The sequence below is a fragment of the Phaethon lepturus genome, unplaced genomic scaffold (assembly GCF_000687285.1).
Source record: "Phaethon lepturus isolate BGI_N335 unplaced genomic scaffold, ASM68728v1 scaffold13617, whole genome shotgun sequence".
In the NCBI taxonomy this organism is placed as follows: Eukaryota; Metazoa; Chordata; class Aves; order Phaethontiformes; family Phaethontidae; genus Phaethon; species Phaethon lepturus.
Genome location: NW_010554166.1, coordinates 6,382 through 22,886, shown reverse-complemented (window position 1 = coordinate 22,886; position 16,505 = coordinate 6,382). Strand labels below are relative to the sequence as shown.

At 36.0% G+C, this 16,505-nt stretch overlaps 1 protein-coding gene across 1 annotated transcript in view; it reads right to left on the bottom strand.

Annotated features, from left to right (window-relative positions):
- LOC104624400 (isoprenoid synthase domain-containing protein-like) overlaps positions 1-16,248 on the bottom strand; it is a gene marked incomplete at its 3' end in the record, with an annotated part of 39,020 nt that extends 22,772 nt beyond the window's left edge. Inside the window, exon 1 of the mRNA XM_010291762.1 lies at positions 15,958-16,248. Within this exon, the coding sequence (XP_010290064.1) occupies positions 15,958-16,182 (225 nt within the window). The remainder of the gene's footprint in view (positions 1-15,957) is intronic.
- Between the last annotated feature and the right edge of the window lie 257 nt (positions 16,249-16,505).

The following is a 16,505-nucleotide window of genomic DNA, read 5'->3' as shown; positions in this document are numbered from 1 at the left end:
AAAGATAAATAAGCAGAAAATGTATCTCCTAATGCAAAGTTATACTACTTAGTCTGTATGAGACTTCTAACATGACTATAGCAACAGAAGACTGTGTAAGTACACACTGAAGGCCAATTTACAAAAAAAATACATCTTAAGTCCTTCATAAATATCTACTGCAAATACATATACAGACCTGAGATGTTTATTTTTCAGACTTTCTTCTACATACATATTAGGTGGTTTCTTGAGGACAGTTCTAGGCCTATTCAGATATCGAAGAGTAGGAGACACACCTGAAAGGTCTTGACAATCCCCAAAACCTTTTGCTTTCACAGATTTCAATTTGGCTAAACTACTCAGAAATAAACAACAAGACAAGTTTCAGAAAACTGAGCTTGTTCCTCCATGTTGAATTCACCCTGTGAAATACTGAGCAGCCACACTTACCATTGAAATCACTAGGAACACAGTATATATACATCACAAAGTATTCACTATACAGCAGCACTGTGCCCCAGAACAGATATTTAAATGCTTATATTTCAGTTTTGGGGTTTTTTTTGCTTAAACTTGAAAACAATAAACATATATCTTTGATCTTCTCATCAATATATAGTATATTCTCTGAAACAGAACACTCTTAGCTGATTTTCATCATTTTGATACCAGAAAGTTAGCCACACTTCATCACTTATCAAATGCTCACATGAATTTTGTATGAAGCTAAAGGCAATTGGGACTAGAGTTGTCCATACAATTATGCAGAAAAGGATGCAACGGCAGAATATTGCTTATCAAGTCACCGGGCAAAAAGCATGCTCCCTAATAATGCTAACCACTGAGAATAGTGTCCTTACACTATACTGTTTATTATCTATTTTAAGAGTGATAAAAAAGAATAATTGTTGCTGTTACAAGACATTTGGAGTTATCAAACATCTTAAATCAGTATACCTAGAAAACCACTCCCACTTTTCACTGCAGCCACAGAAATCATCTACCACCTAGTGAGGTTTGACACAGGAAAAAAAAAAGGTGTCATCATATAAAATAAGAGCGCTGTTATTGTTGATTGCATTTACCTTCTGTTGGCAAATCCTGCCCTCATATGTATGAGTCGTATCCATTCTTACAGGATTTCTGACCTCAGATAAGCATTGGCACAATGAAATGTGAAAAGTGAGTCCAAAGGTTTTTTCCCCTCTCAGAAGAAAAAGAACTAGTTGTCTTCCCTCCCCCTTTCACACTACTGAACAATAAAACAAAGAGGAACGCAGTCAGTGTGTTGAGCACTTTATGAGCTCTAAAATGTAGCTTCTTAGTTCATTCTTTTACAGAATGAGGACAGAGATGTAAACCAATTTCTCATGCCCAAAGAGTTGTGATATGCATGAACTACTGGGGCAGGGAGAGAAAAAATTCAAAAGATTCATGTGACAAGAGAAATATCTGAGGCACTTTCTCAAAATCTGAAAAGCATTTCTTCTTCCTCATATATGGGAAGAGATATCTATATAAAACACTGTCATCCAAAGGCAAAACATGGTACAGAAAGATCAGTGAGAACTATGAAATCACGTAAGAACTGTCTGTAAAGGATCTTGAAAGATCATCTAGTCCATCTTTCTGTCCTAGGCAAGATCAGTTTTATTTCTGTAATAGAAAAGACAAACTGACAAAACTAAACGCCACTGTAATTTTAGTTATCCATCAACGTATTAAATGAGGAGTAAATTTAACAAATGTACTTTGAGGAAAAGCTGTGCATAAGCAGAAGTAGAGACTAAATTATCTGCAACTCGTCCACTCTCTATTTCCTGTGATTCCAGGACATGGATTATTACCTCTGTATCCCAGCTGCTGGGCATTTGGACTATGTTATTTTGCTCTGCCGTCATATTTTAATTGGTCACACACACAAAAAAAAAAATTATAAAATTAGAAGGTCATGGGAAAAGAGACAGAGCAGCATGCTAGCCACAGCTTTTCTGTAGTTAGTTAAGTCTATTTGAAATTCCCCACCCCCACCCTGAAACAGTTACCATTCCAGAAAACCAGTTAGCAAAAGAGGATTTCTTAGGCTGATCCCATATTCTATTACAGTTTTTAACAATCATGTCATGTTACATTTTAAGCATAAAACAGTCCAAGAGAATACAATGTGACTTGCGTAACCAAATCTTACAAGTGAAACACGCACTCTGAGGAACAAAAAAACAAACTGCAATTCTAAACAAAATTGAAATACTCAAAATTATTTTCTTAAAAGAGCTCTGAAACACATTGTTTTCTTGACATCTGGTTTATTGCACAATAAAAATTCATGAATGTCTGTATCTGTATCTTTGTGACAATACTGAACCACATCTCCCACTCTGCTGACGCCTAGCTCTTCCAGAAGATTCAGGAAGATTTAATTTCTAATAAATCCAAACATGTCAGTTTTTAAAAACCTCAATTAACTTCTCAAATAATTGAAAACTTCATGGCATCTTTCAAACAGCTATACTTTTGCTTTACCCCAGAACTGAGTTCAGTGTGGCAGGCTGAGAGTTTCTCACCTGTCTGCCCTCCATTTCAATGGGAAATCACAACTTGGGCGCAGTAAAATGTCTTCTGCAGCAAGTCCACTCAAACTACAGCTGACACTGACTGAAAACATGAAGTTTAATACACAGGATAAGATTTATGTCAGACTTCTGATCATGCAAGGGAGAGAAATTCTAACTATGTATGCACTCATAGGGTAACTAGCAGTCATTTGATTTAAAAAAAAAGCTTTTTTCCAAAAATGGACAATTCAGTCCATTGAATGCAGAATGCAGAGCTCTAGTACTTACTAAAGCCAGGAAGTTTCTACTGCACATAAAACATTCATATGATGAGTAGCTGGGGCCCAAAAGCCATGAATCCATGAGCTAGAGCATACTTGCTCATACGTGTTCACGTGCAGCACTGAGCTGAAACCTTAAAATCCCAAGACAAGATACAGAAACTGGTGGTTTGCTCTACTCAGTACCAGCTCATCCTTCTGCAGGACCTTTCTGTGTCTCAGCCCACACACATGGTCTCCCTCAACCAGATGACATGACCCAACACAGGGCTGAGTTTACCCACTTCAGTGACACGGAGCTAAGGCCACTTTCAAACTGGGTGAAACTGGGATCAAGCAAAGGAAAATACTGGCCTGTGTATGCCCTGCATTGTTTTCATATGGGACAAGAAAGCTGAGTCCCTAACAAAGGGGACCTTCCACCTGCAGTACTTCTAGTGACGTTCTCTAGCTGGCACATGCCAACAGAGCTGCCAAACCCAAGCTGGCTTACACAGCCCTCACTGCACGTGCTTCTGCTTCTGAAATTGGCTCATGGGTATCTTCATTCATGGTGTAAACATAATAATATTTGGCACGTAAAAACAGAAGAATTGAGCTGTAAATTTTGTTCTCCTATACAGGCCGAAGAGGGGCACAGTTTAAGATGTATGCCTCGTTCTGTAGTATTTGCTTCTGATTAGCGCAAGTATCCTCCCTAATCAGCACAAAGCCTTTTCCGAATTCCACTCCTAGCAGTCTTGCAATGAACTGAAGGGGAAAATTAGGTACTTAGGGCTACAACAGTACGTTTTTTAGTTCAGAAACTTAAACATTAAGGCAAATAATATGATAAGTTACTACTGTATCTAAAGGACCCCTGATGACCGTGGGGTGTAAGTGAAGAACAGAATCATCCAGCTAATCTACGTCTATTCAGTTACAACTGAATATTGTAGAATATTTCTATGTTGTTTTGCTGGTTATAAATCAGTAACAAAGAACTATTTCCACATTAGTAAAAAGAGTACATACTGATTCTCAGGTATTTCAATTTTATTTGTTCTAATTTGAGAAGCTTTGACTTGCTATTTATGTCAGGAATGTACAGGTATTTGGCCTGGCTCTCAGGCAAGAGGTTCAGACATGAATTAAAAAAAATGAATAAAACAAAGAAAATCTGTCCTCATTTAAAAATTTTAAGTACTTGTTAATGTCATCATAGTTTTACAGATCTTTTTTACACTTTGAATTAGCCTACCACAAAATACAAATCATGTGAATCTAAAGCAAGTGCCTGGGTCTTATACTAACATTTCCCTACCCTAAGTACTCATCTTCCGAATTCCAATCATTTTGACCCAGATCTCAAGTAGATTTGCTTTCAAAAAAAAAAAACAAGTCACATACAAAATGCATCATACCCCTTTCCTGAATGTGAAGTAGACAGTTAATGGATAGTTAAACTGAATTTCTTTCAATGTCTACTTTACAGCCGTCAAGCACTAGTTTTGGTGAACCTGGCATGTCCAGGAAATGCATACACATCTTTCCCCCATTTCTGCATATTTTGTTAAATAAAGTATCAAAGTATCTGTGGGCAAGCTCTTAAAATATTCTTTCATAGCTTAAAAGACATTGAAACACATACTGCTAACGGGTAAGTTTTCTTTTGCAGACAAAATATTGGAACAAAAACCATCCTTTTAATCTATCAGGTTCTTAAAAAAATCCTACAATGTCCTGAGAATGCAGAATTTCAATCAGTTTCAGTGGAAGTGACAGACTGGTATCTCTCAGAAGCAAGCTCATCCATCCGCAGCCTGTAGATGCTTCTAGAACCAGGTGTCTTATAACCCATTTTAAGCAGAACAAAAAAATGTTTACAAACAGGTTCTCAGTTTTATATTCAGTCTTTTTGCATAACTGCCTAGAGCATAGTATACATTCAAGATTTAAAGATTTAATGATGACTGCAAAAAAGGTAGAGAATGAAGTGTATCATGGAGGTCAGTAGAATACAGTATCATGAGTATTTTCAACAGATTCAAGGCATACTAATCCACCTTTCCACTAAACAGTAACACTGTATCGTTCTCATTTTATCATACTTTTATTCTGACCAGAAATTGTTTAGAGCATGTATTCAGTGAATACAGAACCAGGGTATGTTTCAAGACCAGACGATGCAGTCAGTTCAAGGAGAATAAAATCCAAGCAGTGTTGATGACACTTTTTATTACAAAATCAAGTATGAATGTTCAGGCCACAGAAGCCTACACACAACATAGCAGCCTGCCTAACACAATGCTGTACAGCTTATTTTTACTGAATATTCATTAAAAACGAAAATCCTTATTTTATTAAGAAAAATACAATAAAACAACAGAACCCATTAAAGTTTCCAAAAGGATTTGGGGGGGAGGGAGGAGGCAGAGAGGGAGCTTATATCACAAACAAGAAGTTATCCAGGTTACAAATACTCCCGACACACAGTGTATTGTTTATTGGAGACCAACACTCCACATCTAGAATACAACCTACAAAGAACAAGTTAAAGAGCCAGAAGCTCCAAAAGAGCAGGAAAACCAGCACACCTGCATCACTGATCCTGTCATTTTTGGCAGCTAGAGCTGAAACAGAACAATGCTAAATAGCTGTAAAGCTCAACAAGTTGAACAATATGGACTAGGAAGAGAAAAAAATTTGCAGTGGCACAAAATCCTTACAAAAAAACACCACAACTACAATTCCTTTTGTTTTACAACAGTGTGGTAACAAGCTCAGACAACCACAGATCCTGCAGGCTGGCATACTAAAAAAAAAAGTATGCTATGTCTTTGGCACACCCCTGTCCCCAGCAGGCCCCAAATACTAATGCAGATCCACAAAGTTCACTTATGTGGCCGATTTGCAACCCTGAACTTCAAGTGAGTGGGAATCACAGCCTAAAACTTTAGTCTAGTCTTAAATGAGCAGACTCTCCCATCCCTCTAGCATGACTCACTTCTACTTTTTAGTTACACCAACAATATTTTTCTTCTCCATTCATAGCCTCTCTCTCCCCTGAAATTTGTTTTCCCTATGCTTTCTATCTTCTCAGCTGTCTAGTACCATTAAGTAAATGTACATTTTATATTTCAATCATCCTAACTGCATTAGATTCAATGCTTTTAAAATTACTTAGGCATGACGTCAAACAAAAACAAGCATAGCTTATCAGTGCTATCTTTAAAAGAATGTCCCTATCCTCATGTTTTTACATGTTTTCTCAATATTCATATTTATTAATTTTAATTCTTTAATCAGAGTTGTTTTCAACTCTGACAAGCAAAATTGTACTGAACCAAGACTCCCAAATAATTCAGTCACCCTGCCTTAAAGAAAATAAACTTGTCTTGCATATACACACTGAAAATAGAAGTATATTAGAAATATATTTTCATCACTTCAAAGCAGCTGACTTCTTTGAAACTGTATGCTGAAGAATGTGGGGCTAGTCACACTTCGGACAAATACATCCATCTTGGAACTCCACTGAAGCCAATTTTGTAGAGATGAATTTGGTAAATATACAAACAATTTTATCTTGCTTTTCCATTAAGACAAGGATTGCATTAGGACACTGTTCAACTACATAACAATAACAATCAACATTAATTTAGACAAGCTAGGTATCTAACAATTTACAAATATGTCCTGGAATGTTTTTAATTAGGTGAAAGAGTATTTATATGTTACCAAACACTACCATCTCCTAAGGATTTCAGTCTAAATTAGGTCTGGCTATGAACCAGTGAAAGAAGCTCAGAATAACTATGATTAATTTCTTCTCATTTTATTCCATCAAACTGTTTCCACATGTTACTACAGGGAAAGTATTCTTTTACACAGATCAAACTACTTGCCATGAAGGGCATTCACAGCCATCTACAGTATGGAAAAAATACAGAAATAAGCACAGTATACCAAGATGCATGAAACAGGTAGAAACAAGCATTCCTATTCAGACATCTGCACTCAAACTAATTGTATCTATAGTAATCAACATGCTTCAGCCACATTCAATAATTACCATTTAAGTTAGAAGAATTGTCTCTACTGAAAGATCTCTTATTTCAAATTTATCAAACAATCTTCAAAGCAAAATTCAAAAACTCAATTATAAGATTAAAATATTTCACATATTTAAGAGGATGTTCTTTTCAAATCTTTTATATGGTAAATCTGAAGGGGAGAATATCTAATACAAAAAGTCATACAACTACCTTTGTAAAATAAAGGAATTAGAGAATTTCTTCCAGTGTACATTTGAGGTATCACATTGAAATATCAATTTTTTCTTGTTTCTTTTTTCTTTTCCTTCTCTGCACTTGGAATCCAGCTATTGTCTAGGGCTACATTTAATCTTCTCTATAACCAAAAGGTGTCATCTATGAAAAGTTTTATAATTCCGCTGCAGAGATGGAAGACTTAAGAGTATTTCCTCCTCCAACCTACAGAAATCCTAGCAAAACAACTCTATTGGGATGGAAAAGATTGGGGCATAAACAAAGTAACACAGAAGTACAGCTGGTAACTGCAATTTGGCTATATGTGCAAAGTTTACTAACTTAGGTGGGAACACATGTTCAAGTCCAACCTAGCCAAACTTCCAAACTGAACTACTTCAAGCCTGCACATACTCCACAGAGTTCATAACCTCATTCTGCACCCAGAACCCACCGACTTGCTGTACAGCAAGGCAGCGGTCTGTCTGCGTGGGTTCAACCAAACCTATCGCCATCTGCACCCATAACTCCTCCTGTTAATGTCATGTTCAAAAGACAACCCCCCACCCCCCAAAGCAGTACCTCAGCTGCACGCTTCTCTTGCTCTTGAAGGACCAGATATGGCATGCAGTCAGGACTACAGGACAACCAAGATGACTCAGTAAAGAACAGCAGACCACAATAAGGTAGAGGTACTCCCATCATCATGCAGAAACACAAATTTGAGTCCAGGGCATATCATATTTTCACCCACACTCACACCCAGACTCCACTGTGTAGCATCGACATTAATTTGTGTGGCAGTGCTGTGGTGGGGACAGGATTCTTTCTCCCTACAGAATTCTTCTACCAACAAACAAGTACAATCTGCAACCTGGGCTGTGGATCCATTAGAGATTAAGGTTACCTTCTTTCTGCCAAGCATTTTTCTTTTTTTAAACAACAAGAACAAATCCTAAATTACCTTACTTTGAATTTTGTTGGAAAAAAATAATCAAAATTCATATTCATTATGGGCACACCATCTTTGATTCTCATTAGTGAGATATCCACTAAAATTTCTTCTATGTAGGCAGTATCATCAGCCAGTCCGATTCCAGTTATCTTGACATAGTTGTACCAGCAGCTTTTAACTGCCCAAGGACAGCACTAGTTGAAACGTTAGACAAGCTGGGTGTAACATATTAAACCTAATCATCAGCTAGACAAAAGAAGGTTAATTAGAACAGATGTAAGAAGTTTTGAACACTGTGAAAAAAAGGCTTGTATGCTAAACTTCACGTAATTTCCTTAAAGTCTGTTTACCCAGATGGCCAGGAGCAACAGTCAAACTCACTAAAGTTGGGCACACGTTAATCTTAAACCAGCACCAGGAAGGAAGAAGTTATAATTGTGTTTATTCCTAGCTGCAAAAGAGGGGATGTTTAATCAGAAATTTAATTTACACTTTGATCTAATGTTAATGAGCTGACACTATGTTGTACATTGAACTTACTTCAAAGACACAGGATGCCTTAAACAAATGTAATGTATATTTATGACACTGTTTAAGAAAAAGAAAACATTTCTTCTAATGAGGTCACCTTTATCAGAACATACTGAGTAACTGGGGATAGTACATGTACATCACAACATGTCAGAGTCTCAAGTAGTTATAGCAAAATAAACATTACCAATAGCAGAAACTTGCTCAAAAATTAAGACTGCACATGTTTCTTTTTATACATTTACATAATTTCTGTTCTTTTGTATTTAAAGCCTTTACCTCCAAGCATTAGTAAATATTGTGTTGATCCAATTGAGAACATGATAAATTCAAAATGGTATTCTGTGGAAAAAGTAAGATTTATCAAAGAAAATCAAAAAGATTCCCCTCAAAAAGACAGGACAACAGGAACATGCAACTGAAAGATATATGTATGAGGCAGGGGAAGAAAGCAGAACTAGGCATATCACAGGCGCAATTTTTCAACACACAGGACTGAAAGCAAGCTCAAGAACATACTGGAAGTGGAAAAGCAGCAAAACCAAGAAAATACAAAATGCAATAATAAAAAGCAAAGAGCGGTACTGCAAACAATGATACAACAAATTTATGTGAATATTTGATTTTGTATTAAAATTTGAATTCTTTTTGAAAAGCAGATTGAAAATAAGTCTTAAGAATGTAATTTATGTTGCTCTTTTATCACTAATTACTGCCATAAGTCAGATGAACTATTTTTAATAAAGAATAAAATTATAAAAGTTAGCACGATTAAAGCAATATATACATTTTAATGGTGTCCTACAAATTACATAGCATTTCTTCTAATGCATTCCTAATCTGTGCATTCCTTGTGAGAAATTCAAGAATGGTCGAGGAAGGTTGTGTTTTCCATAACTAGTACTGTATATTCAATAAAATACATTTTATTGTATTATTAGCCAAACAAGGCCTTATTACCTTAGTCAGCATATTCAACTAATTTTTGTCACAGTGCAATAACTGGTAATGTTTAACAACATGTTTTCATTTATTAAGGTTCTGTTTTCTTCTTGATAGATTTTTTTTAAAGTACTTCAAAGTTTGTATAAAGTCTGCATAATGCTACCAATGATCAAGAACACACATAGCATCCCCTGCCTAAAAGAGCAGCACATGCTGGTATAGTGCTTCAAGACTTTCTTACGATGTATTTAATCTTTTCAGTTGTCAGCAATAGTGGTATATTATACACAATTATTATTTATTCTAACATGTAAAATTCAGGCTAAGGAATTTAAACATTCTAAAGCAAATCATGTGGTCACTATGCTACTAACAGTTTTCAGTATTTTAGAAATATTTCTAAGTATATTTACAGCTTTAAGTTTTGGCATTCATTCAACATAAGATGACAATAAGATGAGCTACCAGCACCTTCTTGTTCTAACTAGTGCTTTACTGCAAAACTAGGTGGCAAAAATTAAACAGAATATTCCCTATAAAAATTAATGAATTATGAAGACAATTTTTGCCTCTAAAATTAACAAGACTTTATTTTACTTTAACTGCATAGTATTATTTTGCCTTAACAAGTAGTGAAACACATCTTACAGTCAGCAAACCATCTTTCATACCCTAATTACTGATTTACATTGCAAAAAGCTATCAGTGAGAGTGCACTGTACCACAAAGGATTTTGCATATTAGAGTAAATCAATATAAAGAGGACTTAACATTGGTATCCAGTGGAATAGAAATCTTGAAGCTACTGCCGCAGGAGTTATAATTGCAGTAAGTTACATTTCACCTCCAGAAAGTCTACACCATTACAAAATCAACAATATCATGATGTGAAGGCCACTGATCCACCACGTATCATTAAACACACAATTTGAACATTATGAAGAAAGAAAAAAAAAAATCTTGAGGTGTTGTAGGAGGACTGTTGCACAATTTAATCAGCCAAATGCAAAACTGCAATGTTTCATTAATAATTCTTTCCCACACACAGTCCTAAGCAACCAAAACCACAGGCACTACAGTTTGTGGTCATGCAGTTGCCTAAGCAACTCTGCACCTGCTTATCAAGTGTCTTTGCCTTCTGAATTCGCTCAGCTGCTTCTCTTGGAACTGCTTGTGTCCTCTCCTTGCAGGAAACCTCTTACAGCCCATTAGATTCAAAATTTCAATTCACCTCTTCATACAAGCTTCATTTAAGACCTTCTCTGTCATCAAGAGCCTTGTGAAATGGATCATTATACCTTACCACGTGAATTTAGCTCAAATAGTGACTCTAGTACATGTATGTATGAATTTGATACCTCATGAATTCTCTCCTACATGCTCCAATGCTCCTCAAGGCAGTTTTAGTTCTATCTGTACCACAACCCACTTACCTTCTTGGAAACAGGAGGACAAGAACAGAACCAGTTCAGCAAACCAGCAAACTATTACAGCATAAGAAACAGGCCAAGATGGCTTCCAGAAGTTTCACATAACCTGCATGGCTGGTGGTATCCTTACCACAACCACTCAGATCACAAACTCGGCCAAACTGCAGCTGGGGGCATTTCTGGATGAAAACCTAGATTTCTTTTCAATGCAATATTTGGTGAACAAGGGAAAAAACTTGGGGAGGTGTGCATGCCTAAACCTTAGCCAGAGAGATATGGCCAAGAATGTCTTCCAGATCTTGCCATGTAGAAGTGGCTAGAATGATCCAAGGCCTTTACTCAGCCCCTCACACATGCTGGACAAGCTGAGATTGCCCTTATTTTAAGAAACTGTTCTTTACTCATTTGATCTGCTGCAGGAAGGAGAAATCTGAGTGACTAAATAGACACATCTTTGCTAAAGGCTGCTTAATTTTCCAAAGTTATATTGTTTTCTCAGATGAAGCATACAGATTTTAATTAGCCTCAAATCAACAGCAGTGTCATATACTTTGTTTATTTAAATTTAAGGAGGGACATTTTATAGACATTACATAAAAATGACCTCAGCAACCACTTAAGTACAGGAAGCTGTGCTCAAAATTTATTTCCAGGATAACCTAATCCTACCTAAAAAAACCATAAAAATTACAGTATGTGTAGACTTCCAGAAACTAAAAAATGTGGAATTAAGTCACCTTTTTAAAAAGTATTAAATACTAGTTGCATTAGGCACAGCTGGCTCTGTTAGTACACCACAGAAATGCTGCAAAAAAGAAAGGGAGATTATAATGAATGCAATGAATCATCTAAATCACTTAAATTGAGACTGGGAAATGACAGAGTTGTTTCTCCCCTTACCAGTGCTTTCCCACCACCAAACACTACATCTTGTTAGGACAAAGACTTCAAGTATTTGCTAACCATACATTAGTTCTCCATTCAACACAGAAAACAATTAACAACTTGGCTGAGAAGGTTATAACTTTCTATGGGACCAACATCACCATAAGCTATGGGAGCATCAGTATGTTTCCAATAGTTATCCATTACTATAGAGTTGAAAAAAGGAATAATGTGTTGTATAGCTACTTTCCAATCAACCACGCTTGATTTGTTCACACATTCAAAGAGTTTCAGGGATACTGAACAGATTCTGATCTTCACAATAACATAGCTCTTCAAATGTTATTTTCTCCTAAAATCACTACAACACCCCTACAATTCATTAACATTCATTGTTACGTTGACATAACTTAGAGTCAACTAAACTACAGACTTTATTCCATCAGTGGAATAAAAGTCATGTCGAGATGGTAATATGTCACCAGTTCTTGATTCTGCTTTTGCACAAGTGTCTGACAAGACAGCAGGAGCCCCACAAAGTATCAAGCATACAGTGAACACAGAACCTCTGAGAACGCAGGCACAGGATGACTTCAGATGACCCAGTGTATAAAGATGAATCAAAAATGGTCTGTTACTGATGCAGCCTTTACAGCCAGCTAACATTAGTCTTTAAGTATAACAAAGAGGACAAAGATCATGTGTAAAATATTCCATATATAGCAAAAACAGAGGAGATAAAAACCAGAATTGTTTCTAATAGAAAAAGAACAAAGAAAGGACTGAGTAGGCAGAACCGCTCCAGCATTGCCATCCGCATTCAAGTATACCCCAGATCAGACTATTTGTCCAGCCAAGTCCTCCTTCACCTTCAGTGGAGAGAGGTGTGTTTTGGCTTGCCACCCACCATATTTTGCTAATGCAACACAAATCACACATAAAGCATTTTATTTTATCACTAACTGGGTGAAAGAACAGCATGTGTACAGGTACATGTTTTCTGCTCCAGCCGTCTGAAACAATAAGGCCAATAACCACAGCACTGAGTCTGAGTAAACTCAGAGACAGAAACAGAATCAGTATAATATGTAGCATTTTCTGTCTGGGGGTATTATTTTGACTGATTGTGTATGTGAATAAGAGTCCATGACACAGAGTAGCACTGTACATCTGCATTGGCATGTATGCTTTGTTCAGATCCTTGCTAAAGCTGAGAATAAAGTAATGATGTTAGACAGCTTCCAGAAATCAACTTTTAAGAATGCCATTTTGATTCAGTGCTTTCAAAGAATTATAAACTAGATTTGAAAGTATAGTTTGTTAACCACAAAGAGAGAAGGAGCCTTTGACTGTATGTGCCCCCTTTTTTTTTTTTAACTCTCAATAGCAGAACTGACAAGTTGCCCCCGCTTTCCTGATATTTTTTATGCAAGCATTTTTCTTTTTAGTTATGTTGTTTAAAATGCAATGTTGGCAATGAGATATTGCTAGAGGCTTTGGACTGATGCCTTCTGAAGCTTCCATTTTCCCCAACTTTTACTAGCAATAAAGAATTTGTTTCTAGAAACATGTAATTTTAATTACAAAATTACCCCCAAAACATAAATGGAATTTAATTGGTTACAAAGTAATATTTTCACATAATCAAGGGATTGTTTGGGGGATTTAAGGCATAATTTATTAGTTCTGGATAAGGTGCACATTTTGATTCCTACAGGCAAATAACAAACTGATTAGTAAGTGTAATAAAGCAGTTTATTTGTCTGACAATTGGCAGTTAGAAGTGCAGTAACTTACTTGATCAATTGCCATTTTAAAGAACATTAAAGCTTCTCATAATTATGCTATCTATATGGTATGCAGATGAACAACAATACAGCATTACCCCTCTTACAGTAGTGATTTAATATGATGTTTCTGCCAGGTTTTTTACCTTTCTACATAATGCAAAAGGAAGTAATTACTTTTTGTACTGAAAGATTGAAGAATTTACTCCCTTTTAGATATGCAAAGAATTTGACTATAAGAAGAATTAAAGATGATAGCTTCTCTCAATCAAATTTTTTCTGATATTCAAAACCATGCATGTCTCTTGAAAAAGAGTCTTAGCTTTCCAGTCATTTAGTTCTTCAGAATTCTGTAGTTGTCAAGCAAAGATAGCCACCTTTCTCCGGCAGGAAGCTTTTCCAACTTGTTACATAAAAAGAAGTTCTTCTCATGTTCCTTAATTCAATTACTTTTTCAGCTAACATCAACCACCAACAGCTTTTGGAGTCCAGTTCTCTGATGACCTAGACTCACTGAATTCAATGGATCCAAGCCACAAGAGAGCAAATAAATACCACACACATTTCAGATGACATTATACAATGGAAAAGACTATGACAAATGTAGATCATGTTTTTGAGACCAAATAATACTTCAGTGATCTAGGTAAGGAAATACTTATCAGTCAGAGGTTCAGATGAACTAGATAAAGTACACTGCCTTGAAATGAAGATTCCTTTGGTCCTCTACTGTTTTACTGAAACTGTCTAACACCCAATTAAAAAGAAAGCAAGGAAAAAATATTACATTAAAATCACACAAGTTTCAAGAGAGAGTGAACAAGTAAAAAATTAAACAAAGACAAATGAGATATATCGTAACATGCAAAGACGTCTAAACACTAACACAGTTAGAAAACAGCTGTTCTCTTTTCAACTCAACATCAGTACAATTAACCCCACTCTTCTACTACTCCAAGAATCACACTTAAAGCAGATTTACAAAGGGGATCTATTTTAAAGTCTTTGGCAAAGAATCAAGTCAGAAATGCCATTTTCTGCTATATGAGAAAAGTCAAAAGCCTTGTTAAAATTCTAATGGAATTTAAGTTTTAATGACTGGAAACTTATGCTCTGTCTCACAGAAAACCATAGAGCAAAGCTTCTATTTTATTGCCATTTCTCATTAAGACATTCTACAAAAGTACAGGCCTACTAGTAAGAAACTCAATATATTTAGATTTCTAACATAAGGTTCTGAGAGACCTCACATAATATAATTTTCAAAATAAATATTTTAACAAGTCATACATTCCCCTTCTACATCATGAGCTTTCAAAAAAAAGGTTGAAGAGAGCTAAGGAAATACCACAATTCTTTGGACTCTCCATTACACTGTCAAAGTTGCATATCATCTGTCAATTAGCTTATCTTGTACCTCATTTCCTGAAAAGAGAAGCAGCAGTAGGTTTTCCTAGCTTTCTAATACCCAAACAACCTGCTGTCATTAATGACTTTTACCTCAAATCATGTCCTTAAAGTAGGGAAGCATTCTACTAGCTTATTCATGGAGCACTGAAATACAAGGTAAAGATAGCAAATTGTACAAACAAGCCTGTGGCTACATCATGATTTCTTACATCTCTATTAAGATAGTCAGTTTATCCGCCAGTTCCTCTTGTTGCTAGTGAATGCCTTTAATAACTCTACCATTCTTCTTGCACAACACAGCTCCTACCAACTCTTCCCCTTCACATATCACTTACTTTCTCAGAAATCTTGCCAGTTCCTGTGAATATTCCCAGTCCTCAGATGCAGTGATGACCAGGAGGATCTCCAACCTATGGTTGGAGGCTTCCCGCTTCCCCTTTTTCCCAGCAGTTTGCAATGCTTACAGATTCTAGAAAAATTTAGCATTAATAGAGATAGCTCTCTTGCCACTTATTCAGAATTTGCATATAAATTTGAGATGAAAACAGATGAAGTTTGCAAGTCAACCAATGCAGTATGCTTTGGCTATTATTAGTAATCATTAATTGAACTACTCTAGCATTAAGTGAGAATTCTTCACAGAAAAAAGGTAAACTATCATTATGTAATCTACCTTTCAACTAACAAATTGCTTATTAATTCAATCTCTTACTGATAAGTCTCTATGGCAATAATTATCCCCCATAGCAAATAACACCTGCGGCATTTAAAAAAATGTCTCCCTCCCCCATCTGACCTCTCCACATAACAGGGATCCTGAATTTGTTCTACTTAATCAACATAATACATTAATAGAATTGCTAGAAAAATCCTTATTTATCAATCATGATTTTACACTGTACAGTATAAAGAACATTGAAGAGTTGCATTGCTGTATAGTACATACCCCATGCTCTTTAGCAGCCATAACTACTTTTGAAAGAATATCTTCGTCAACAAATGGCCTCACAGCATCATGGATAATCACTACTTCTGGTTTCTGGAGTGGATGGTTGGAAAATCCATTCTCTGCAAATATTTTCAGTCCATTGAAAATTGAGCGGTGACGAGTTATTCCACCTTTTACTATGGTAACTCTTCTGTGGCCATATTTTTCAATGATAGACCTCATTGTTTCAATATTTTCTGGAGAGACCACCACAATAATGTCAGATATCCAACTTATCCTAGAAGAAACAGTATAAAAACAGAGAAAGTAGACACGAATGACTAAATAAAAAGTACAGATATCTCCATGAAAGAAAGAAATTCATATCAAAAGAAATGCAAGATGGCTAAATAAAGCATCTCTCAATGTACTCAAGTCCATGTTTTTTCTGTGTGTATTAACACTCCACATCTAAAGGATCTCTATCAACACATGGACATCAACCAAAGTAAACTAGAATTCTGGGAAGGAACTTGCTTACAAAAACCAGTTTGGGGGGGGGGGGG